We start from the raw sequence: 25761 nt of genomic DNA on the forward strand, positions 1-25761 counted from the left end.
ATAGAAATCAAATCTCAAAGCCACAGGTTTATTTAGAGTATGGAAATATTTATTAACCTTCTTGGAAGTGTTTTTACTGAATAAGTTGTTTGTGGTTCACCATGTTGGTAAAAACAAGCATAAATAAAGGAAGCATGAAAAATGTGCACTGAATACTCTGATGAAAAGCAATATGTAGTACTTATGTTTTCCCTACTGAGGATGAGAGTACCAGATGAAGTAAATACACTTAGTTTTACTGATTGCATTGGGGCTATCCAGATTTGTTGTAGCTGAGTGTATGACCCAAACCAGCTGTTTGGGAAGAAGCAGTTATTGAAAAGATATGTGTTTTCACAATGTAATAATAATTTGTTGCTGTTAATGTTTTCTCCATTATTTTCAATGTCATGTATTTTTTTTTTTTTAATGTAGTTCTTACCTATGCATCTCCTGGTTTCATTACCAAACCTATGTGTTCTCCTTGAAACTAAGCCTGGATAAGTTCCACACCATTTCCCCCTAGCCCTTCCATTTATATTATCTACTAGAAGAATTCAAGCTAATGTAATAGTGTCAAATTGAGATGCATTTGACAATGCACTTTTTCTCTGTTGAGGGATGGGCTAATGTAATCAGCGATTATTTTTTTGTGTGACCTTTGCAAATCAAATGGCTATTTCCTTGCTTTTAATTTGTATTTTGCTCCCAGTGGTGCAAGACTGCTGCAGTTAGTATAAAACATAATTTATATATAGAATCACATTATAATGGATGCACTATTCTCAAAAAACATGCTCCATGAACTTTTTAGTCAAATAATTTAAAGAAATGTATAAGCTGGCCAGGACTAAATTTATGCTGCTAATTCACAGAGGAGTTTCCCTGATCACCATAGAAATTCCTGGAGCAGCTGCCGAGTATTAGAGGTGGGGGCAGCAATAAACCCTTGCCTAGGATAAATCCCTCGTTAGTAGTGGAATTACAGTAGAGAGATGCTATAGTGTTGGGGATCCAGGCTGGTGATCGTAGAGGGTCCTTTTACTAAATTCACCTGATTTAGACCCACTAGTTGAATAAACAACATAGAATTTAATGCCTTCCCAAAGTATGCAGTTGTAAACGTTGGTTCATTTTGACATGACTATGTGGTTGTTCTGAGGTCTGTGAAGCATTTGTTCATGAAAACCATCCAGTGAGTAACAGTGGATGAATCTGTACTGAATAATCATCTACAACCATGAGACTTCTGCCCATTGCGTTAATAGACACCTTATGCCTGCAAACCTATTCTGAACAATATAGCCTTTTCTTATAAATGACATAGAAGAATCCTGCCAACCCCCTTTTTTTTTTTCTTTTTTTTTTTTTTTTTTCGGTATAGATAACAAAAGAAATATATCCAACAGCAACAAAGCCTCATGATTAACTTGTTTTAAGTTAAGAAAACCTCCTGGAAATAGGACGTTCTCTCACTTATTCAGTGACTCAACTGATAATGCCTCAATAAAAACTATATGAGCGTCTTATGGAAAAGCTAAACATTAGTGCTAAAAGCAACTGACTGTCAGGGAATATAAATTATTAATTCACTGGTGTGTACATCTGTATGTGTACATAGATATAGATATATATATATATAATTTTTTTAAATTAGCATATACAAATCCAAGCCAGAAGGATGGAGGTTCACACTACTTATCTTTGTTCCCATGCTGATCACAGGACATTTCTCACATTTTTCTGTACTTCTCAACTTTCCATGTAGTCACAGAAAGTTCATACTAAGGTAAGGAGCCCAAGATGAAGAGCAGTAACTTTAACGATCATAACAGGAAAATAAAATCATAAGGCATTCTGTATCACAACATCACAAGACCTGTGTTCTGACTCTTTATTCTAAATTTTCATTGTCTTGGAAAGGCAGAAAAGGAAAGGTGTCAGTAAAATATTGTTTTACAGGGAATGATTCAGAAGGTTGAGAATAGAGCAAAATGTACATAAGGAAAAAAAATGTATATTTTTATATATACACCTATGCAATTTTTAATATTGACACACATATAGAAGTCCACATAGCATATTTGCCCAGAGAAGCTGTGGATGCCACATCATTGGAAGTGTTCAGGATTGAGTTGAATGAGGCTTTGAGAAACATGATGTAGTGGAAGATGTCCCTGCCCATGACGGGGGGCTTGTAGTAGATGATCTTCAAAGGTCCCTGCAACCCAAACCATTCTATAGTTTCGTATTGGGTAGTGGATAGGAAAACACATCCTCTCAAAAGAAAATAGATCAGCTTCTGGCATAGTGAACTATGTGCATGCTAAACCAAGTGAGGGAGACAGGAAGGACGGAGAGTAGCAGTTCGTGTCACTGCAGGATAAGTATCTGCATAAAACCACCATGTTTTTTGGCACAGAAGCTGCTGTTCTTGCTCTTTCTGCAGGTTACAGTACTGATCCTTCCCTGCAACTTTGTTCTGACTGGTGATACTGATAGGGGGGATGATTGTCTGACAAACTAGAACATTGATTTTCTGAATTTGGATAATACCTTGGTTTCATAACTAGCAGTAGGATCTTGCTAGCTCAAGAAAATATGTTTCTGAGCACTACATGAGCTATGGTATCCTGTACTTACCATTTCCACCGCAGATACAGGACTCAGTTCATTTCTGGTTGAAGTCAAAAACAGTATGCACATTTGACTTTGGATTTGGACCTGAATTAGGAATGACTGCTTTTTACTCATCTGGCTCTTCTTATCTCTCAGGTTCTTTACTAATATGAACCAATACAATGGAAGAAAAAGGTATTGTTGGTCTAAAATAAGAAAACAGTAATGTATGGATGGTTTTCTCAGGGATCACACCTATATCATTCAAACACAAAAACCTATAATTAGAAATAGTTATTTAAAGTGGTTTGCTAAGTATTCCTTGTTGATGGGTATTTTACTCTTAGTACTAGCCTTACTTTATCTCATTGTTTTATTTAAAGAAGTCAAAGATGTCTGCACAGGCTGAGGATAGATATGGTTTGCAAATACGACAAGCTTGTGTTTTGCATTGCTGAGATCTGGGCAGTTCTTAATTTATGAAACCCCACTACAGATGGCCTCTTGCTAAATTTTAAAGTACTTCCATGTTTCATAACCAGGCTACCTTTCAGCAAGTCACTTTTGTCAAAGCCTTGGTGTTCCTTCAAGATGTTGTCAACATGTCCTATGAGAATGTACAAAGGGTGAATACCCTGGTCTGTTCTGTACCATGTATTTTAATCTCTGGAATTTGTTTAAATGAAGCAAATACAAATATATTTTTTTCTGACTAGGAAACAAGTTATGGCAGGTCTATTTCTAGACAGCAGAAGTGTGCCTTAGGTGGTGATTAAGAGTTGTGTTCTTTAAATGACTAACCTGGAGTGAGAGGTTGGATGTCTTTTGAAAACTTAAACCTGTTTCACCTGAACATGTTTAACTAGTTAATAAGAAACATCAAAAAAGACAAAACCCTGAGGTCAATGATCATTTTCTGTAAAGCCATTCGATGATGTTTAAATTTGTTTTTTGGGTCTGTCTATAACATAAGTTTAATAACCTAGCTCAAATGCAGATTTCTAATTTTCAATTAACATAGGAATAATTTTGTTTGCTAAAATAAAATAAATGAATGAATGAAAAGTCTGAACCATGAAATGTTCTAGGTAGCACTTTTTAAAATTCCAAATTTCAAAAAATCATGTGGCAACTGTATAGCTCAAGATTTAAGTATTAACTTTTAACCTTTGACCTTACAGATTTTAACCAATGAAATGTCTCTTTAAACTTTAAAGGAAACAATGATAACGAGCGCCTGGCGATTGCTAGACAGCGAATTCCATATCGACTTGGTCGAGTAGTTGATGAATGGCTACTCGACAAAGGTAAAAAACATTGATTAAAACTTCAAATAAAAAAATAATTTGAACATAACCAAGTAGTACTTCATTGTAAGACTAATAAACATAAAAAATAAATTTCAGTAAAACTAAATTAAAAACAACTTTAAAAAAGTAAAATATAGAGTAATATTTGCATACCTTGTATAATAATTTCTATTCATTTCTAGAAGTACCAGCTGTTTAATAATCTTACCCTGTTAACTTAAGGTTAAAGGGACTGTTAAATATAATCCACTAACTCAATCTATGAAGGTACTCATAGCAAACATTAACCAAAAATTATAAATCATTCATAGATTATACTACATGTTCCAGCATCTAAATTATTAACTAAAAATATATGTAGTTATGATATCTTCATTATGGTCCTGAAAAAAATTTGTTTAAACTGTAGGTATCTTAAATAGTGGGCAATATGAATTGCCAATCAAAATGAAGTCCCTTTAACGTTTGCAACCTTCTAAGGGGATTTTGGAACAAACACTAATTAAAACAGAACTTAAAGTTGTGTGCATGCTTTTTGTGAGCAGAAACCAATCTGCTAAAGTGACTATTCTATTTACTAAGAGTGGTACTGTTGCTGAGGATTTCTCTGTTTAATGGAAATGTGCCATGATTTCTCCATCGGTATGTGTATCATTTCTGAAGCCGCTTTTACATCTAAAATCTTTTATTTTAATTGATAGCCTTGCTGAAAGCCAATCAGACATTTATTTTTGAATCTGCCTCTGAGATACTCAGTGTGAACCATGTGTTTCTCTTCAGTGTGGATGTTGAAGGAAAACAAACATTTAAATACAAAAAGAAAACATTTAATTAAAAGTATAAATATTTTATCCACTTTATATAGAGATATGACAGATTACTGCATAACATTCTTCTAAATTCACTGAACTTGTTGGGATGTATATAAACTCTGTGTGTGTATATACATATTTGTATATGTCTATACATACATAAACTCACATGTACATACTTAAAGCTATAGGTCCTATGCTGTATTGCATGGAAAATGCTTTGAAATGTTGGCAGACTTGAAGAAAAAGTAATCTTAAGGAATTAGAAATGTGGCATTCTTGACACACAACAAAAAGTTTAACACTACTTTTGGGTAGAAGGGAGAGAGGTATTATTTGTACTGCTAAACACATTTACAAATATATTTGATTGGCCTTTTAGCAAAAAAAGAAAAAAAAAATCCCAGAACGTCATAAACTAAGAAAAATGCAAATGCTCTGAAAATTTATGCATTTCATGGACACCTCATTAAAAAGCAATGAATTATGAGTCAAATCCTTTTCTTATAGTTTATTGCTCTCATTATTCACCCCATGAAATTCTGTTATCACTCGCATAGAGTATAGTGTTCACAGTCAACATTTTTGCATGTATACAATGTTATCTTTACAGGGCGTCAGCTCACAATCTTCAATAGCCAAGCAACCATAAAAATTGGAGGCAAGGAACGTGGCCATCCTTTCCAAGGCCAGCTCTCTGGTCTTTACTACAATGGCTTGAAAGTTCTGAATATGGCAGCAGAAAATGATGCCAACATCATGATAGAAGGAAATGTGAGACTTGTTGGTGAAGTGCCTTCCTCTATGACAACCGAGTCCACAGCCACAGCGATGCAGTCTGAGATGTCCACATCAGTCATGGAAACAACCACCACTTTGGCCACAAGCACCGCTAGAAGAGGAAAGGCCCCGACAAAAGAACCTATTGGTCAGGTTAGTTGGCTTCCTCGCCTTTTGCAAATATTTTCGCGTCTTTGAGCGTGGCTCCTATATTGCATTCACTCTGCAGATGAAATTGTTCCTGTTGAAGAAATGCATGAATCACAGATAAAAGTTCTGTACCATACGTGGCTCATGGATGTGATGTTGATCAGCATTTAGAGGGAAAGTAAGGATTTTGATGTTCTTCCAAGTTAGACAAAATTACCAGATCAGATTTTCCTTGTGCTGAGTTTTATTGCCCTGTCATCTGTCTTCATCAGGGTGCCTATCTTTAAATACTTTTTCTTCTTTAGATGGCTTATATTGATTATTTTCGGTATAGGAATGCAGGATGTCTGGAATTAGACATAATGAAATGAAGTAATGACTTTATCCATGAGATAGAGAAAAGAGACCCAGTTAAAAGAGGGAGCAGGAAGGAGGTGTGAAGACAAAGTTGGAAGAGGCTGGAAAAGAGAGAATTAGTGCTTTCTCTAGTCCCACGATTTATTATCTTGTCAGGCAGAATTCCTCATAAGAGGCAATGAGAACAGAGGGAATTACGAGCACTCTGTACCCTGGGAGGCTCAAACTCCAAGTCAGAGGCTGTTGTTTACTGTTTGTTGAGGTCATTTGCATCTCATGAATTTAGTGATATATTTAGTAGCTTTCAGGTTTTGTCAGAATCTCTGCATAATATGTGTGGTAATTTAAATATCAGAAAAAGAAGGGGGTAAAACACATGAGTGAATTAAGTACCTCTGTCTTGTGGATACCCTGAGTAACAGCATTCAGACTTCATGCTTTAAAAACCTAAAACTTACCAGGACATTTCTGTGGCAGAGAAGATTCTTTTATGTTTATCCTGTCTATAAAACAAAACAAAAGGCACACTGCTAAAAGCTTTTCCTGTGTTCACTTGGTTCACATGTTTGCTTGTGTGCCCACTGTGCCATCAAGCCATGACAACTGTGCTCTGAGATCCAGAAGGAGGAAAAAGAGAAAAGAAAGTGTTATGAGCCATAGGGAGGAACAGAAGCACGATGTGATGAATGAGGTTAATTTTCTCAAGAATGGAGGAGAACATGCTGATTAGACTGGGAGGCTGAGGTCAAATTGCCTGATTTCTGTGTAAAGCCTCAACTCACAGTTGGAATTTGAACGGGGCATCAAAAGTATGCCTCACTTTATTATCCAGCTATTCTGATCTCAGTATTTTGTGACAATGGAATGTAAGACCTCATCAGATTTACACAGAGGAAGATTTGCATCTAATAAATGCAGGACAGCCTCACAACATGGAAGAACTTGGGCTAAATTAGTGCTACTAAATTAAAATTAAACTAAGTTAAACTGCTCTAACAGTTCCCAGCATGATTTTGGCCTCTACCACTGCCTCAGGTAATTCCCAGACATGATTTGGGAAGAAGGACATCACAGGGAGCATTCCCAGTTGGTACCTTGCATGATCTGTGGGCAATAGGAGTTTACTGGCATAGCTGCTTTGCCAGTTAGCCTCAGTTTCCAGGAATATTCCGCAGTGTGATTTACTCACTTGTTTGGATGTCTGGCCACTGAGATTTTTCTTTTTGAGGTGTTCCAATGGCATCTTTGAGGAAGAAAAAGGTTTCTTCAGCTAACAGCTATGGCGAGGTGTAATTTTTTCTGAAGAAGGGAAACAGATGATTAGGCAAAAAGATCTTCCAAAGATCTTCCATTTCTAGACTGGTGCCTGAAGTAAGGTGTGGCCCATATTGATTTTATCAACGTATCTACACAATTATTTTAAACACCTTGCTGCCACTGGAGCAGAGTGACCTCAGTGCAACTGTCCTGTCCTGGCTGATCTGGCTACTCTGCGATGCTGTGAGCACCTGGTCTTTGAAGTTCCACCATCGTGAACCTTGGGCAAGCTCCAGGAGCGTCCAGAGTTGCACAGCATCTCACCAAAGCATGTTATGAGGGTGAAGGTTTAGATCAATCTCACCTATTATCCTGGTTGGTGTGAGTCCTTGATGCAGCCCATTTGAAACAACTTGGTTGGAATATGTCTCTATGTAAGAAACTGAAATAAAAATTTCTGAGGATAGCATTCATTGTTAATGCCTTTACAGCACAATGTCATCCTGATTCTGTAACTGAGCCCTTCTTGTAGTGGTTTACTTCAGCTGTATCTAAACATTCTGCCTGGTAGGATTTGTGTTGTCATTATGTCATATACACTTAATTAGTCAGGCACTGCACTGAAACACAGTTTGTAGTCAGGTCTGTGATTTGATTTGAACAGATTGATAACATCCCAAAGTCAAAGCTGAAATTTATCTGCAGGATATTATGTTATTCCTGCAACAAACTCAGACCTAGGAAGCTCCTAAATCACATTAAGGACATAATTTCTTATCTCATTAATACCTGTTTTCTTATTCTACCTGCATGTAATAATTTCTGTGCTAGTGACCCATAGGACTCCCATGGGTCCATCCTGCAGGGTGCTAAGTAATCACGTCTTGTGGTCATGGAGCAATAAAGGCACTCACCTCTTAATTTCTGCATTCCCTTTCATTTTTGTCCTTTACATTTTTTTTTCCTGATTTTTATTTATATATAACCTCTGTGAGAGTGTCAACTACATTGACATACTGTAATGCACAAGAAGAAAAGTTACCTTTCCAGCATTAATTAGTTTACTGAAGAAAATATGCAGCTGAACAGCAATTCCTAATGAAAAAAAACTTAGATTACTGCAAAGCAGCACATCTGAAATACCATATAAGCAAATGACCTAATCAGTCAGAGTTTGTTTGCTTCATTTGCAGAGGTATTGAATTCAATTAAAGATTACAATACTTAAATAAGATCATTTAAATCTCTATTTATAGGAAATGCTCTTTTAAAAAACCTACAATGTTAGTGTTTAAATTGAGAGTGTGTGCTTCTCAGCAAATATCTAGCTAATGCAATATATGATACAAGACAGACATTATACTTCCAGAAAGTATGGTGCATAATGTTGTGCATGATTTTAGATAACTGAGGTCTTAGGTGTTCTGAAAAAAAAAAAAAAAATACTGTTTGTTAGTGACTCTTCTCTAAATGCAGGTTTTGCCTACTTGGAGGCTGTGTCATACTTTAACAATAGATGTTTTGGTGATGACAGACATCTTAATTATTATACTTGTAAATGTAGATTTTTCAAAGAGGAGGAGAAAGGTGCTCAAGGCCTATTGAATGTCAATGGTAGGTGAATGCCTCATTTTCCTCAGTGCATTAAAACTCCCACCCCCTCTTTGATTATAGTGGCATCTAGAGCTGTCAGCCTTTATGCAAGGCACTGCATAAACACATAGGAAGTGACAACTCCTGACTCAAATAGCTTACAGAATAAACAAAAGGTACCAGGTAAGGAGGAAAAAAAAAAATTAAAAGGAAAGTAGGAGGTAGGAGGAAGAGGGAAATAAAGCAAGCATCGCACTGTTTCAGCGTTAACAAGCAACCTGGGGATTTGCACCCATTGTGGGAGGGAAAGTTTACGGCCTGGTTTTCATCCAGGCTCTTCAGATAGCAGCCCCCGAGCTACAGCTGTCCTGTAGGGACACTGTCTAGTTTACCATAGACTCTGGAGCAGGCAATTTAAGAACTGGGCTACACAGTTTGTCCCAGTTTGGCAGTTGGTGCAAAATCAACACCAGTTGCATGGTCAATGTAAGGTTTTCTGTTCTTTGCATCTCACTTTGCTGTTGATGCTTCAGCAAACCCATGGCCACTGGCGTGGGAGCTGAGGATGGCAAAAGAGGTCCTTTGCTTACCCCCATAATGATCGGGAATAGGCTCAAAATTTCACACACCTTTATGAGCATGAAAAGAAATCCCCAACCTTAAGTGTTATAAGAACAGGACTTCTGTTAAGTAAAAATATGCAGCTATGTGTCGCTGGCTTTTGGTAAGCCATAAGTATGCAGTGCAGCTCAGAAATATCTAAGTCTAAGAATATCATACTCTTTCATCTTTCATTTTTGATGCTTTTTAAAAGTCTCATTTGCAAGTTTTTCTGTGCAATCATGAAGGCGATAAACTTCTTTTAAAATTGAAAATTAAGAGATTCGCATGTTGTATAATTCCAGGAGCGGGGGTGTTAAGCAATACATCAAGTACTGCAATGCTTGCAATAAAAATTGCAAGAGTTGTCAGAAGCAAAAGGGCTTCAAAAGGACTTCGAGTATGGGTTTTACTTGAATTAGGATAGCACAATCAGGCCTTTAGTATCTCTTTGGCATGGCTTTGTGGATCTGTATTAACTAGAAATCATAAATGAAGTGATAGTAAATCAAGAATAATATGCTAATTTCTCATCTCTTTCTAAGGATTTGATTATGACAGCTCATCCACAGAGCAGCTTCTGCTCTCATGCGTTGGAAACCAATTCTGAAAGTTGTGTGCAAAATAGCTTTTTAAAATTTTTCATAGGGATTCTGGCAGTCCTCTTTGTTCTCATCAGAGTGGGCTCTTATCAATAACACTAAGCCACTTAACCAGCAATTGCAATGCACTGTGATATGATTGCATGTTTTGGAACAATAGCCACTGATTTTTGGTCAAGCAAAATTAAATTGACTTCATATTAAATTGATGAGCTGAAATTTGGTCAGTTGCCTTGAAGGGCATACATCAGGTGAAGGGTATATTTCTTTATGTGTATTGAAGCACAGGATTTAAATGGTATTCATTGTAGCAGGGACAGTGACAGGCCTGACTCAATGTATTCACCTGCCAAATAAAACGGAGCATTTCAAAAAGATAGGGGTGTTTTCCATGGGAAAAGTTCAATTTTAGGAATGGTAGTTGAGTATATGACCTTTACACAGGATAGTAAATATGAATATATTTTATGGAGACACACTAATCATTAAATCAATGTAGCTAATAGGAGAAAGAGTATTTTCCACCCATCTCAGTTTAAAATTATCCACCGAATAGTTTGCAATGCTTGTTCTTATATACCGGGGTTGGGTTCTTTCCATGCCTCTGCACTGCTGCTACTTCTGGACATTCACACCAACCAGTCTCACAGTTCATCAGCCCCAGTAGGCAAAGCTTTTCCCCAGGGGTCTGGTAAATCACAAGGATTTGACTCATATGCTCACTAGTGTCAAATGAATCCCATAGCTTCCAGCATCACAGCGCTCTGCGCCCATGCATGGTCACTAGGTGACAGAACCTGGGAAATCCAAGTGTTAAGAACAAACCTCATTTGTAGTAGGATCCCTATGTAAATACGGTAGCTGTGGAAGTGCTTGTGTAGTGCAGGTAGACAGAAAACTAGCTAGGTGCATGAAACCTATGCCCTTCTTTTCTTTCTTTTATTTTTTTTGTTTTGTTTAAACTATCAGACTATGAATTTTTAGTTTCTTCTAATAAGTTTTGATAATTCAAGTGATTATTTTAAAACATAATTGTTAGTGCTCACACTAAAATAGGATCTCTAAAAAATTAAAATAGGATACTGTGAAAACTGAAATTCTCTAGCTGTGTTTTAGTATTTGCTACCCAATCACATCTGACTTTCCCATTCTCCTGAAAAGTATTTGCATTTTGAATATTAGCTCTTCAGTTGGAGCACTGAAGTTACATAAATATGGTGGCTTTAGAAATGCAGCTTTGAGCACACCTGCGTTTTGGGTTGATTGATTGGTCAAGTCTGACTTACATGATTGTAGGGTTGTCTGTCTGTCCATCTTAATAAATACTGAATCCCTCAACCAATTCAGTCAAATCTGTCATTGGGAGAAAGATTTCAAAGTCATCAAGCTCACAAAGGAGCCAAATTACGTGAGTTCTGGTGCCATCCTGGTCTTCTGTTTCATATTGCAGAGTCATGTTTTCCCTCATTTTGTGTTTAAAAAGCAAAGATTAAAAAGCAAAACAAAGTGAATGTGTGCTTAGGGAGAGTTTTTTCAGAGGTTCCCTCAGACTCGTTAATGTTTCTATATTACTTCAGTGGTTTTGAAAATCTTATCCAAGACAAGATACTATATCCACTCTTCAAAAAGGGCAAGAAGAATGACCCGGGAAACTCTAGGATGGGTCCAGACTCTTTTCAGTGGTGCCGAACGATAGGATGAGGGGCAACGGGCACAGTCTGAAGCACAGAAGGTTCCATCTGAATACGAGGAGAAACTTCTTTACTGGGAGGGTGCCAGAGCACTGGAACAGGCTGTCCAGAGAGGTTGTGGAGTCTCCTTCTCTGGAGACATTCAAAACCCACCTGGATACATTCCTGTGCAATTTGCTCTAGGTGAATCTGCTTTAGCAGGTGGCTTTGACTAGATGATCTCCAGAGGTCCCTTCCAACCCCAACCATTCTGTGACTCTATGATACTTCATGTCTACTGCGCTATACAGTCCAGAGAAGATGGACATCTGCACGGGTTATTTTGTCTTTCTGTCTTCTGTAGATTAGCTTCAAGAGGCACTGTCCAGCCTGGTATGATGGATTTTGGTCATAAGGCCTGCTGCAAAGCCTAGCCTTTCACAGATATTACCTGAGAAGGAACAGCATGGAGGGGACCCTCTCCCTCTCACTCTGTGAATGGTTATTCTGACTTGGCAATGGAGTTTTAAAGAATAAATGGAAACTTGGAAGTTTTTCATACTGGTACCCCTCTATTGGCATCCTTTCTTTGTTGTTGTGCAGTGAGAAAGCTGAGTGAAATACGTTTCCAGTCTCTCAAAAAGAAAGCTGAGCCATGCATTTTCCATTAAACCAGTGGGATATGACTGAAACCTTGAGCACTGCTTTGAAAATACCCTCTACAGTGTGCATGCACAGGGGAAAAAAAAATCTTTGTAAATTAAATTACAACATTGTTAGTATCCAAAGAAACGCAAGACACTTGTCTAAATTGTCGATTAATTGGTTTCAAAGTTTCTTTTTAAGTTCAATTTGAGAAGTGAAGTATTTGAGGCCACTTGCAGCTTCAATTTTGTTGTTCTCTCATGTTCAAATGACCAAGCTCATTTATTACCAAGTATGCTTTATTATGTGAGGTATTCTTTTAATCCAAATTGGTGTTATCCAGTCTCTCAAACTCTCGCTTATTGCATTTTTTTTAAATATGCTGAATTTTAATTTTCAAGTAGACCAAACATAATCTTGATACTTACGCTTTTTTCATAGCATGCTGCTTTTCTTTTCTCCTAATGTTTTGCTTGTGTCACATTAGCACTGTAATATTTCTAAAACATCCCTTTGGACAATATGAGACATGATATCTAATGGTTACTGAACAAAGACACACCCAAATTTAAGTAGTGATTTGTTTTTGGAGAAACATTTCCCTCACGTTCAGAAGGCTCTTTCTTCTGAGGGCTTTCTTAGGAAGGGTTCTCTCATATGAAGTGGTGCTTGGTTCTCTCTCACCCTCTGTATCAATCTGCTATTTACAGTGCGTGCACACTAAACAAACATAATTACATCAGGATTATATGAAAATGGGATTGTTTCACCCAGGTAGAACAAGAGGCTGTTGCAGAGTTGGTGAGCCGTAAGTGCTGTTATGCACTTTTCTACATTTGGGATTGCTGAAATGGCCTGGACATTACCGTCACTGCGGATTTTCAGTAGCTTTGCAGGATAGAAAACTTTGCATTGTGTCTGAGAACTGCTGTTCTCCTGTGAAAAGAAAGTGATAGTTCTTTAGTCCCTTTATCATTCACTGGAGCTGTGGGAAGCCTGAAGATCTTGTTCACCATTTCCTTTGGTGAATTTCTGTGATTGAAGTACTGTGTGTTTTATATACTTGGCTCACACAATTTCCTTTCAGAAAGCATGAAATAATACATTCTATTTCTGTACTTTTGTGCATGATTCCTCAGAGCTGAGGGAAAGAAAGGTAGCATGGCTCAGGGTGTGCCCCTCCTCTCCCAGCGGTGGGAACCCAGAGCAGGTGGCCACCTCCAATAAAGCACAGCTTAAATGTGCTGCTATGTGTGCAGACCCCCCCGCCCCAGGCTACCACAGCAAAACATCGATCCTACTGCTGCTGAAAAAAAACATTGCAATAGTTTCCATGCTCTATATATATGTGTGGCTCTCAAGTTAATTGTTGCAGGTTGCAGTGTTCACTGTGCTTTTGTGTATGGCTGGCAAAGACTCATCTACAACAGCATGTTGTTTGATGTTTTGTTGAACATCAAATGTGCATTAGAACTTTTCAAAATGTAGGTGATACAAACATATTATGTACTGGAGTTTCTGTAAACATGATGGTGACAGTATTGTGTGAAGCCTTTCTGCTCACTGATGTTAAAAAACAAGCTTCATTCACAGTCATGCCTTCTTCATTGACTGCAGATCACTTTCTTTAATTAAATAACTCTTGGAACTCTGTTCAGTTAATAAGTTAGTATAGAAGGTTTAGTCAAAAACCAGTTGGTTTTCTTTGTTCTGTTTTCAAGTGGGTAGTACCAACAGCTTATGTCTGTCTTTAATAAATCAATAATTGTTTTATGACTTCATTTAATGTTAGCTAAAGTTGTCTTTACGTATTTGGTTCCATTTGGTATTCAGCATTTGATCTGAATAGCTGGTTCTTAGGAGTTGGTTATATACGGGCACTGCTTCAGACTTAGATAATTTCTAATCGTTATGTCTCCATGCTCTTCACCTAGAGGATTTGCAGATCTGTTACAAATAATTTTACATGCAGGCAGTGTATTATTTCTTTGCATAATTTTTGTTTCTTTTAACCAGTTTCTGTTGAAATGTCCCTTTTTTGCAGTATGGTTTTGCAAACATAAATATGTGTACTTGTAAAAGGCAGATGAAATTATCAGATTTCAGATTTTTTTTTTTTAATGTAAAGGTAAACAGTCAAGTTTCTGAAGTGACTTAAGGAAGAAACTTGTGAAACTTGCCATTTTTTCCCAAGAGGGAACATGGGTGATGGGCAGGGACATCTGCATTGAGGAAGAACTGAAGTTGTTCCATAGATCTAACTGTACCACTCTCTCCTAGAAGTGCATAGAAACAGAAGAAATAGGAAACCATTTCCTTAAAATCCACTCTGGAGTATGAGATGATATATTGAACAATTAAACAGAAATAAAAGATGTAGGTTTGCATTCTGACTTGGGGGGAATATTACCATCTTCCTCCAGTTCATATCTCATTAATAAATTAACTGAGTGCTTTCCTGTTGTGAGATGATGGTGGGGTAAGGATGAGATCCATTATTGGCTTTGATGTGTTCAGGTAGATTATTAAGGATTATGTGTGTATCTAGAAACACAAAAGTGGAAGTAACGGGTTTTAGGAGAACATGTAGCAGGTAAATTAGAAGTAGTTCTGGAAAGAGCAGAAATATGGGAGGAAGCCCATGTGAAGAGATTGCATGGTGCTGACATACCCTCAGATCCAGATACCTTCAGATCCTCGCATGGGGGACAAAATATTGAAAGGTATACTGTACTATATTATCTTGCTACATCTTTTAATGTAACCACATACTAAATGTTTGGGATTTTGTGGGTGGATTCTGTCCAGAAAAAAGACTGAAGTGGTTGACAGGGTTTTTGAAATGCCCATCAGCTTGCAGGAAGTTTTGCTCAGCCCCCAGCATAACACTATAAATATAGAGAGCACATTTATTCTGACATTTTTGTGCTTTAAAAAAAAGAGGATTAGGTCAGAATAAATGGCCTTAAATATATCTTCAATGACACTTGCATATTATTTTCAGGCTTTAAAAGCAGGGCACTAGTATTTGTGCTGAGTAGATGCTGTGATGATGCTGAGAACAGCAAGAGTGAGATTCTGATGTCCATGTAGCCATAGCTGACTCCAGCAACTAACAGATTCAGGAGTTGATCATTTGCTTGTCTTTTCCTATCCAAATTCTCCTGTGACTTTCAGAAATGTGCTGGTGTTAATAAGTATAAAGCCCTAAGAGAATATTCCCCCTTCTTTCTGTCTATTTATGGTCATATTTGGGGAAAACTAGTGCAGATCCAGACTCCATGTTTCACGAGGTCATGAATTCACTAAAATTAAGTGTCTAGGAGTTTTACCAAATGCTTTAGGGAGATCCATCTAGACCGAATGTGTTCAGTAAAGCTGATAATTACTTACATTAATACTAAGACTTAGTTGTTTACTTCTATGGTCCCAGAGGTATGGAATAGGACACATTTTCTCAGGGTGTGATGGACTTGCTAATAAACTGATTTAATCCATACTGCAGCATTATCAATACGTTTATCATGCTACAGTGTAGGATAGCAGTGCTAGCTAGAAGTGTGTTGCCTTCTAAAAATATACAAATATTTGCATATGTATTTGAGTGTATAAACATACTTTCTGAGTAATTTTTTGTGGTGTTGCAACTAGGATTGTGCAAAGACTTAAAAGCGTTTCCATGATAATGTCATTGATATGAACATTTCTTCTCCCTGAGGTAGCTGCTGGTAACCTGAATCACCATGTGCAGGAATTGTCTAAGAAACAATGTTTTCTAGAGTAATCTAAACAGCCATGTTATGATATTATGATTAAAAGATAAAGGCAGTTGTAGCATTTTGTAGCACAAGTGGCAAGAAAGGTAGACTCAAGATATTATTACTGTTTTCCTCAGTGAAATGATTGATGGAAAAATCTTTTGGGATGACCCAAAATAGTTTTTACTTTTTTATCAGCAGCATGACAAGGACAAAGGAAAATAAACTCTCTTGTTCAAATCTATTTCTGTTTGTTACTTTGTATTCTTTACCATTAAGTTCAGGCAAATTTGGAAAACAAAAATGAAAATGAAAATTCAAACAAGACCAGGGTTTAAAAAAATTTTTGAGTGTGATATATTGATCTAATCAGACATAAACCTGTGAATGGCTGAGATTAGCCCAATGTTTTCAATCAACTGCTTGAAAAGCTTTACAAATCTCTTGTGGCAGTGCCGCCTCTGTAACTTTAACTGGCCTTAGCACTTAAATCTTTGCAATAGTTTTTGTAGTGCTATGAGGCCCCGCTATGAGACCATTGTCTTTTTTTTCAGTGCTATACAGGTTAGCCTCTAAAGAAAATTCTACAATGTGGGGTAAAACAATTTTAGTATCTTTATTTACTAAAAGTAGCTATCAGCTTGCTTACACTGTAAATATATTAATGTACTTGTATTTCCATAAGAGGGAGTTAACAGATGTCTGACATGATAATTCTACCATATGGCAATTTCATTTTCTTTCTAGTGCAATATTAAAATGATCATTATAAACACTGAGTAACATTGTTAATCTTAGTAGGTGAAAGTTTCGCCAATGTTTAAGAAGCAAGAAGTGGTGATTTTAACTTGCTATTAAACATCCTAAGAGGTGTATTGTAGTCCTGGGTTGATAGCAAAAAGAGCTAGATCACCTAACAAGACTCCACCACCTCTGAATTGCAGGATGCTGATAGAGGTGAGGACAATAGCCCTGTTCCAGGGGTGCTGGTGAAGCTCACAGGGTAAATACTGGTTTCTGGTAAGAGTGAGCAGGAGAGCTAATGAATTGCCTACATGTTTCTTTCACAGTATTTCTGTTCATCAGCAGTTACTATAGACCTCTCAGCATCAAAGGATACCATTCGTCTTATGTAAAGTTTATCCCTCCGTATTGGTGATATTTGAAAAGTCTTGGATTTGTCAGATGAGAAGTCTGAGCTTTGAATTGATGCAGGTTGGAGGGTATTCTAGGACAGCATTACCTTCTGCTTGCCACTATCCTATGCTCTTCCCAAGGCATGCACTATTAACCATTATGAGGAAAGAATAATACCAGGCTAGATTAACCTTTAAACTGACCAGCTATGGCCATTTTTATAACATGCTGTGGTTTCTTTTTTTTGTTGTTGTTGTTTTCTGCTTTTCTGAAAATAGATTCTCGTATTTCAAATAGCGGTTTGGTTTTAGGCACACGGTTTCTTCAGAATTCTTTGAAAACTTTGCTCGTGCCAATGAACTGATTAGCAAAACAAATCAAATGTCAGGTTTTTCTTTTGGCAAGGCAAGTTCATCAGTAAGAAACGGTTCCCATATGACCTATGCAGATGGAGCCAAGGTGCAGGGGGAATTGAGAAACATTAAAGAAGCTGTATTCAGGTATTTTGGTCGGGTAACAAAGAGGGTCTGTACGCCCACAGAAGAAAATAGGAAGGTAGAGTAAAACTCCCAGTTGGTATTCCCTTACCTCCACCTTGGTCAAAGAAGAGAAAAATGCAGTGGCATGGGTGAAAGTCAAAGCATGAACGTGATTTTATTTACAAATGCTAACAGTAAGATAGAGCTGTAACACTGCATTTTCAGAGTATTGACTGTAATAGTTGAAAATAATTTATTTCAGTAGTGTAAAAGGAAATTTTGTAAAATCTATTTGCTGATGAATAAGGCATATGAGATTTTTCAGATTATGCATTTGGGCCTCAGTGTGCAGAATTCCTATTCAAGGAATTCAGTGCCATCATAACCTAGGATTGAACTAAAGGTAAAATCTGACTCAGTTCTTATTAATTCTCTACAGAAGAAGTTTTCTTTCATTTTTTTTTTTTAATTAAGATGTGACATAAGGTGTGATTCTGATATCTGTGCCACTGTTGAAATGAATGGTTTTATTTGTGTCCAGGCTGGGTGTCTGTGAATTATGTACTACCAAGCCTCACACACAAGTGAGAGGTCATGTAAAGTATATTCTGATTCACTAATTTTAAATAGCTCATTAATCATTAATGCCAACATTCTCTTAATTGTGGTTCTTTGTGACTGGTGGAGCATTTACTGGTGATCTGCAGAGAAGATGGCTCATTGCTTTGCTGGCTCTCTTCCATTTTTTCCACTTGCTGTACCACACTATTGATGGTTAAAAGTACATGAATGATTGACAAACTGTTTTTCTGTGTAGTCTGCTTCCACACTTGCCACAAGAGCCTGCATTTAACTTCCTGTGGGGGAGAAGTGATCTGTGGGATCTTGAATAGAAGGTATTTAAGGCCTGCAAGGCCTCTGTTTATAAAGATGGAGTTTGGACAACAAAGACATTTTGAGAAGTTGTGTAGGATGAATTCACCTTCTTAGAATATCCGATAGTTACAACAGTCCTGGTGAAGCTGAAGTGTTACAGGGTGCTAGCACATAAAACATGAATACTTCAACCATGAATAAAAGTAGACCTCACATCTGCTGATGTTATGGCGTATTATAGTATAATATAAATGTTGGAATAATATAAATGTTAGTATATTTTTCCCCAGTATAAACTTCAATGACTCTTTCCAAGTTCATAGCTCTAACTTTGAAGAAGATCTGGGATAAATGTGGCTTACTCTGCTACTAACATCAGTCCCTTTTGCCAAGGCTGCCAGCAAAGCTCTCATTCAATGCTGGAAGTAGTACGTTCCACTTTCCCTCCTGGAACTGGAGTGAAAACACCCTTTTAAAACACACAAGGTAACAAGCAGACATTGCACAGAATAACTTGTGGCCACTGTTGACCAAAAGGAGATTGTAACTCCGAGGTTAGAGAGGATGAATTTCTGTTGCACTTTCCCCGACCTGTGCAGTCAGGGTTCTTAGTATTGTCAGAGCTCCCACATTTGTGTTTGTTTGAGAAGAAGGGTTTCCCAAAGAAGGACAAAAAAAATATTAGTACAGTTAAAAGTACCCAAATAGCTAATCCTTAAAATTTTATTTTAATTTGAAATGAATATGTGCTGAGACTTGGATCAGCACCTGGCACTAGAAACACATAGAAATGAAAGGGTAACAGGTCCTTGAATTTGGCTAAATAAATAAAACTGTTTAATGAATGCTTCATACATCGAGCCAAATTCCCAGTCACGGTGGTACAACTCTATTGACTTCAGTTATGAGCATCAGTGTAGCTGAGACAAGAATGTAAATCACAAAATTGTTTCTACGTGCTACCTCAGAGGCAGCCTGTGTTTTGAGAAGGCACTCATCACTCTATTTCTTCGTATATAAATTTGCCACAAGCCAAATGCATTTGAAGCATGAAAGAGGAAGTTAAAATTTAAAGGTGACATCACCAAAGATTAGAGAGACAAGAGTTTTGACTGGAAGAGCAAGAAAAGTTTTGAACAAAGGTACATGTGAGGATTTAACATATGATACCACCATCAAGATAGATAAAGCTGTGAAAGAAAAAAAGAAATTAGGTGCTATTGAGCTGAGAATTTCAAATGAACAAATGTGCAAAGTGATAGCAAATCTGGGTTTGCAGTCAACCCTGTTAACCACAAGCTACTCAGGTAGGCGCCAATATTGTGTGCTATGGCATATACAAATTACCTAAGATTTAGGTCCAGACTTAATGTTTGTTAATACAATACAAATTGAGAGCGATAGATTTTCAGTGGGATAAGACTCTTTTTCTCCTAAATACTATCCTGTCATTTCAGGCAGTGCCTTGGCCTCTTCAAGGTCCTGCTTGAAAGAATCCCATGGGACAGGGCTCTAGAAGGTAGGAGGGTCCAAGGGAGCTGGCTAATATTCAAACATCACTTCCTCCAAGCTCAAGATCAATGCATCCCTATGAGGAAGAAATCAGGTAAAGCAAGTAAGAGGCCAGCATGGATAAGTAAGGAACTCCAGTCAAAAATCAGGTGGAAGAAGGATGTTTATATACTGTGGAAACATGGACAGACCACCTGGGAGGAATATAAGGTGGCTGTTAGACTATGCAAGGATGCGGTGAGGAAAGGTAAGCTCCACTTGGAATTAAATCTGTCCAGGGATGTCAAGGATAACAAGAATGGCTTCTTCAAGTATATCAGCGGCAAAAGGAAGATTAGGGAAAATGTAGGTCCGCTGCTGAATGAGGAGGGTGCCCTGGTGACTGAGGTTACAGAGAAGGCAGAGTTACTGAACGCCTTCTTTGCTTTCGTCTTTACTGCTAAGACTGGCCCTCAGGAATTCCAGACCCTGGAGGTAAGAGAGAAAGTCTGGTGAAAGGAAATCTTTCTCATGGTTGAGGAGGATCAGGTTAGAGACCATTTAGGCAAAATGAACATCCACAAATCCATGGGCCCCTATGGGATGCAGCCACGAGTGCTGAGAGAGCTGGCAGATGTTATTACTAAGCCACTCGCCATCATCTTTGAAAGGTCTTGGAGAACAGGAGAGATGCCTGAGGACTGGACGAAAAGCAACATTGTTCCAGTCTTCAAAAAGAGCAAGAAGGATGACCCAGGAAACTACAGGCCAGTCAGCCTCACCTCCATCCCTGTCAAGGTGGAGGTGAGTCATTCTGGACTTCCTTTCCAAGCATATGGAGGAAAAGAAGGTTATCAGGAGTAATCAACATGGATTCACCAAAGGGAAATCATGTTTGACCAGCCTTCTATGACGGTATGACTGGCTGAGTAGATGAGGGGATAGAAGTGGATGTTGTCTACCTTGACTTCAGCAAGGCTTTTGACACCATCTCTCACAACATACTCATAGGTAAGCTCAGGAAGTGCAGGCTGGATGAATGCATGGTGAGATGGATCATGAACTGGCTGGATGGCAGAGCTCAGAGGGTTGTAGAGTCTGCTACAGGGGTCAGTACTGCATCCAGTCCTGTTCAACCTGTTTATCAGTGACCTGGATGAAGAGACTGAGTGCACCCTCAGCAAGTTTGCTGATGACACCAAACTGAGAGGAAGAGTTGATACACCAGATAGCTGTGATACCATTCAGTGAGACCTGGACAGGCTGGAGGACTGGGAAGGGAAGAACCTGATGAAATTCAACAAAGACAAGTGTAGGGTCCTGCACCTGGGGAGGAATAACCCTATGTGCCAGTAGAGGTTAGGGGTTGACCTCCTGGAAAGCAGCACTGCAGAAAAGGACTTGGGATTTCCGGTCTACAACAGGTCAGCAATGTGCCCTTGTGGCCAATAAGGCCAGTGGTATCCTAGTGTGCATTAAGAAGAGTATGACCAGTAGGTTGAGGGAGGTTATCCTCCCCATCTACTCTGCCCTGGTGAGGCTGCATCTAAGTACAGTGTCCAGTTCTGGGCTCCCCAGTTTAAGAAGGACAAGGAATTACTGGAGGGAGTCCAGTGGTAGGCTACAAAGATGATTAGGGGCCTAGAGCACCTTTCTTATGAGGAGAGACTGAGAGAGCTGGCTCTGTTCAGCCTGGAGAAGAGAAGCCTGAGAGGGGATCTTATCAATGCTTATAAATGTCTGTAGTGTAGATGTCAAGAGGATGGGACCAGACTTTTCAGTGGAGCCCAATGACAGGATGATGGGCAACAGACACAGACTGAAACACAGGAGGTTCCATCTGAATATGAGGAGAAACTTCTTTACTGGGAGGGTGCCAGAGCACTGGAACAGGCTGCCCAGAGAGGTGGTGGAGTCTCCTCTGGAGACATTCAAAACCCACCTGGATGCATTCCTGTGCAATCTGCTCTAGGTGAATCTGCTTTAGCAGGTGGGTTGGACTAGGTGATCTCCAGAGGTCCCTTCCAACCCCTACCATTCTGTGATTCTGTGATTTAGTGTGCTGATCAGTTTTTTAATTCAGATATTGTCAGTAATTGAACATTGCCTGAAGTCATGTGAGACTCAACACAGTTGCCTATACAGAGACATTTACTGCCATTCAGATGCCCTGAGTTATCTGAGACTTGCATGGGGCTTAAGGGAGTCCTGCACCCATCTGGAGAGGGGGTTGAGGGGCAGCCAGCACTCCCTGGGGCATTGAAAGTGGGCACATCGCTGTGAAGCCATGCCTTGACCATTAAAGGAACTTTTTGTGGAACAAGAGGATCCTTCTTCCATTGATGATATCATGCTTCTAATAAAGTAATGGCAATAATACTACATTGTGGTTTAACCCAAGCTAGCAATACAACCACAATAGCTGCTCGCTCACCCCGGCCCCTCACCGCACCCCAACAGGGGAGAGAATCAAAAGGGAAGGGAGAAACTTGGATTGAGATAAACACAGTTTAATAAAATAACAAAATACTAATACACTACTAGTAAATATATATATACATATATATATATATAAAATAGAAATAAAAGATACTCAAGGCAATTCTTTACAAGCTCTGTCCATAACTGAGCAGCCAGTCCCAGCAAGCCACACCTGTTCTAAAGCCGAGCCCAGAGAGAGAAAAGAGAGGAAAAAGGCAGAAAAGCCCAGAGGCCTCTGCAAAATGGCAAAAGGCTGGGCTAAGTGTCCCGGCCAAAACTCCTCCAGCTCCAACAACAACAAAAAAAAAAAAAAGCGAAGAGAGAGAGACAGAGAGATCGGAAGGGCCAACCAGGATTTCCCAACTCTCCTTAAATAAGTAGTATGATGCTAATGGGATGGAATATGCTTATTGATCAATCTGGATGTCAGTCAAGCTCTGCCTCATCTCTGCCTCACTGCCTCACACCTGTGGGCAGAGCACTCAGAACATCCTTGGCTCTCAGACCAGAGCAATTAAAACATTAACTCTGTGCTGGGGTGTTATCTGCTTGTTCTCAAACTAAGTCCAAATAATGACCATGCTAGCTATGAAAAATAAAGGTTTCTAACTGCATGAAGAAAATTAACCCATTTTCAATCAAACCAGCACATACTAATATTTTACTTTTAACACATCCCTTCCGATCAGTGTGCCTTTGCGGCTTCTGCAAAGGAGATTGGATTGCCCTGCCTTTGTTTCAGAGACTCAAAAGCTGAAGTGACTTGTTCAAAGTCAGCAGAAAAGGGGCATGGGAGAGCTGGGATCTCCTGAGACCACCTTTGTAGTTAAAAGCTGTGTTTGACACTGGTAAGGTTCACCATATAAGTCAGTAAATGGTTACAGATTTACAACACATACAACCCTGAACTGCATAAATCAGGTTTGTCATTTTTTCAATCTTATAGCTGAACATTAGAAACTATTTCAGGTTAAGCTGCAGTCCTAATTTTCAAACAAACAGGGTTGATTTTTTTTTCTTCTGTTATGTGAGAAGGGGTCAAGTTAGCTGTATTTTGTATGGTGATAGGGGATTTGTGCTGCCTTCAACTCCCTGCTGAAATCAGTGGTAACAGTCACTGGCCTCCCCCACTACTGTCAGATAAAGAGCTGCTGTGGAGCTGCTTCAAAGCCGAATTGCTTTGAAGGCTTGTGAAATTCAATTTGCAAGAGAATGGAGGATCCTGTCCATGTAATTTCAAAATGTGGAAAATAGTAATCGCTTTTACTTCCTGCAGAGTATAGGTCGGCGGTGCCATCATTTGGGTCCCAGCCTTCTCTGCCGCTGGAGTTCAAGAATTTGAACCTACACGTCTGTGAGCAATGCCAGACCCCACATCATTTTGCCACAGCTGCTCCTTTCAGCAAGCAGGCACATCAGCTCAATGGCCAGTACCATGTCTTTTTATCTGCTTAAGGCAGCGCTTTTTATCTTGCCAAATTACATGAAAATGGTTTCATTATGATAACTTTGTCTTTAATTGACTGCATTTGTATTTGTCTCCTCAGCATGGAAGATAATCCTGTATATGAATAATCAGGCTTGATCTCATATTTATAACGTGTTTAGAATTGTTCCATTCAGTAGAGAACAGAAGTATTAGTGGATTTTTTACAAGTCCCCTGTAAGGAGCCATCCTTGATCCTATGGCTGGCTTGTCTGCTGGTAATCTTCTTCCATGCCTGAAGAGCTGACAAAAGCATCTGGGCCTCCCTGGCAGTAATTAAGGAGAGTCAACTGACTGCTGTGCTGAAAAGTATCACCGAGATTTGAGGAAATGCAGTGCAAAATGCAAACTGGCTAGCATGCCAGGGACCTTTTTCCTTCATACAAAGAAAGCACTGCATTCAGTTACATTTAACTGAGACCATTATTTTGGTGCCTTTTTTTTTTTTTTTTTTTAACTTGGAAGTTTTACTAAACTCTGGTGTTATTTTGAGAGCTTTTTTTGTTTGTTTGTGTTTTGGGTTTTTTTGCTGTGTGATTTTTTTTCCTCTCCACAGCTGTAAATCTAGAATTGCCTTTGCAAATTAATCAAAAGTCCTCCATTTTCAATCACTGATTTTTACAAAGCTCATGGAGGAACCCTCTTCTCCAAAAGCTTTATAACAACTTAAACCAGCAATTCCTTAGTCAATGTCTTGATGTCAAGTCATTGGATACTAAGTATTTATGAAGTTTCCCTTAAAGCGGAACTTTAACATATATAAACTTGTAGATGGAAGAAAGATAACCTCAGGCTGCAGTCCAGTAATTTTTTGTACAAGAAGCTAGCCTTCTTTAAAAGAGATTGAACAGGAACTGGAGAAGGGACTGCTTATGGCACATATTTTACAAACACTCATAGCAGCCTCTGTACGCTTGTGCTCTCAGATTTGAACAGCCTTGCTTAACCATGGGATAGTTTGCAAGCTGAGCATGTAAGTGGCATGTTGTGAATGAGCAAATCCCTAGCAAAATTTGTGGGGAGCAGCAGCGAGTTCTGGAAATTAATCTACTTGGATTTTTTTTTTTTTTCTATCAGAAGAGAACAAGAAAACAATGGTGTAATTCGTGAGCAAAATCCTGCCTGGCTCCTGTGTAGACTAGGTAAAGTATGGCAAAGTGGCCTGGTCCTTTCCTCTAGTGGACTTTGGCAGAGGCTGGATGTAGTTCGTGATCTTTTCTTTGAATACTGAATAGCACCTGAAGATGCCCTGAAATCCTGCTTTGTCTACAAGACTGTCTCCATGACACGTTTGTTACCCTTGACATTCCTTTCTTCGATATTTATTACCATGCTAGTACAAAGGCTCTGTTCTACTCCTAAAAGTTGAGGAAGCATCTTGTGATTTAAATGGTCAGAAATACAAATCTGGCATTATAAAAGAATAGATTTTGTTTCCTATAAATCATCTGAAGTCTTTCTTCAAACCTTCATCTTGTTCTATGACTTCCTGATTATGAGATCCCCTTCTGGCATTATTTCTCATGTTGTAGCATGATGATGCTACATTTCTTGCTTCTCTGTGGGAAGAAAAGTAGCATCACCTGCCTCATCGTAAGCGGGGACAGTATCAGTGCTCCACCACAGACTGGCTCTCAGCAGGTGCTGTTAAGTCCTGCAGTTATTATTTTTTATCTCTT

General features: G+C 38.6%; 1 protein-coding gene across 18 annotated transcripts in view; it reads left to right on the forward strand.

The window, feature by feature from the left end:
* Positions 1-25761, forward strand: part of NRXN1 (neurexin 1) — a 728501-nt gene that overhangs the window by 621711 nt on the left and 81029 nt on the right. For 9 of the 18 annotated variants that reach the window (XM_082047389.1, XM_082047384.1, XM_082047394.1 and 6 more), the window contains 2 exons: positions 3816-3905; positions 5334-5653. In XM_082047389.1, the coding sequence (XP_081903515.1) occupies positions 3816-3905; positions 5334-5653 (410 nt within the window). The remainder of the gene's footprint in view (positions 1-3815; positions 3906-5333; positions 5654-25761) is intronic. The other 9 variants (XM_082047398.1, XM_082047399.1, XM_082047400.1 and 6 more) reach the window with 1 other exon arrangement.

The sequence above is a fragment of the Streptopelia decaocto genome, assembly GCF_964273445.1.
Source record: "Streptopelia decaocto genome assembly, chromosome: 3".
NCBI classification, from domain to species: Eukaryota; Metazoa; Chordata; class Aves; order Columbiformes; family Columbidae; genus Streptopelia; species Streptopelia decaocto.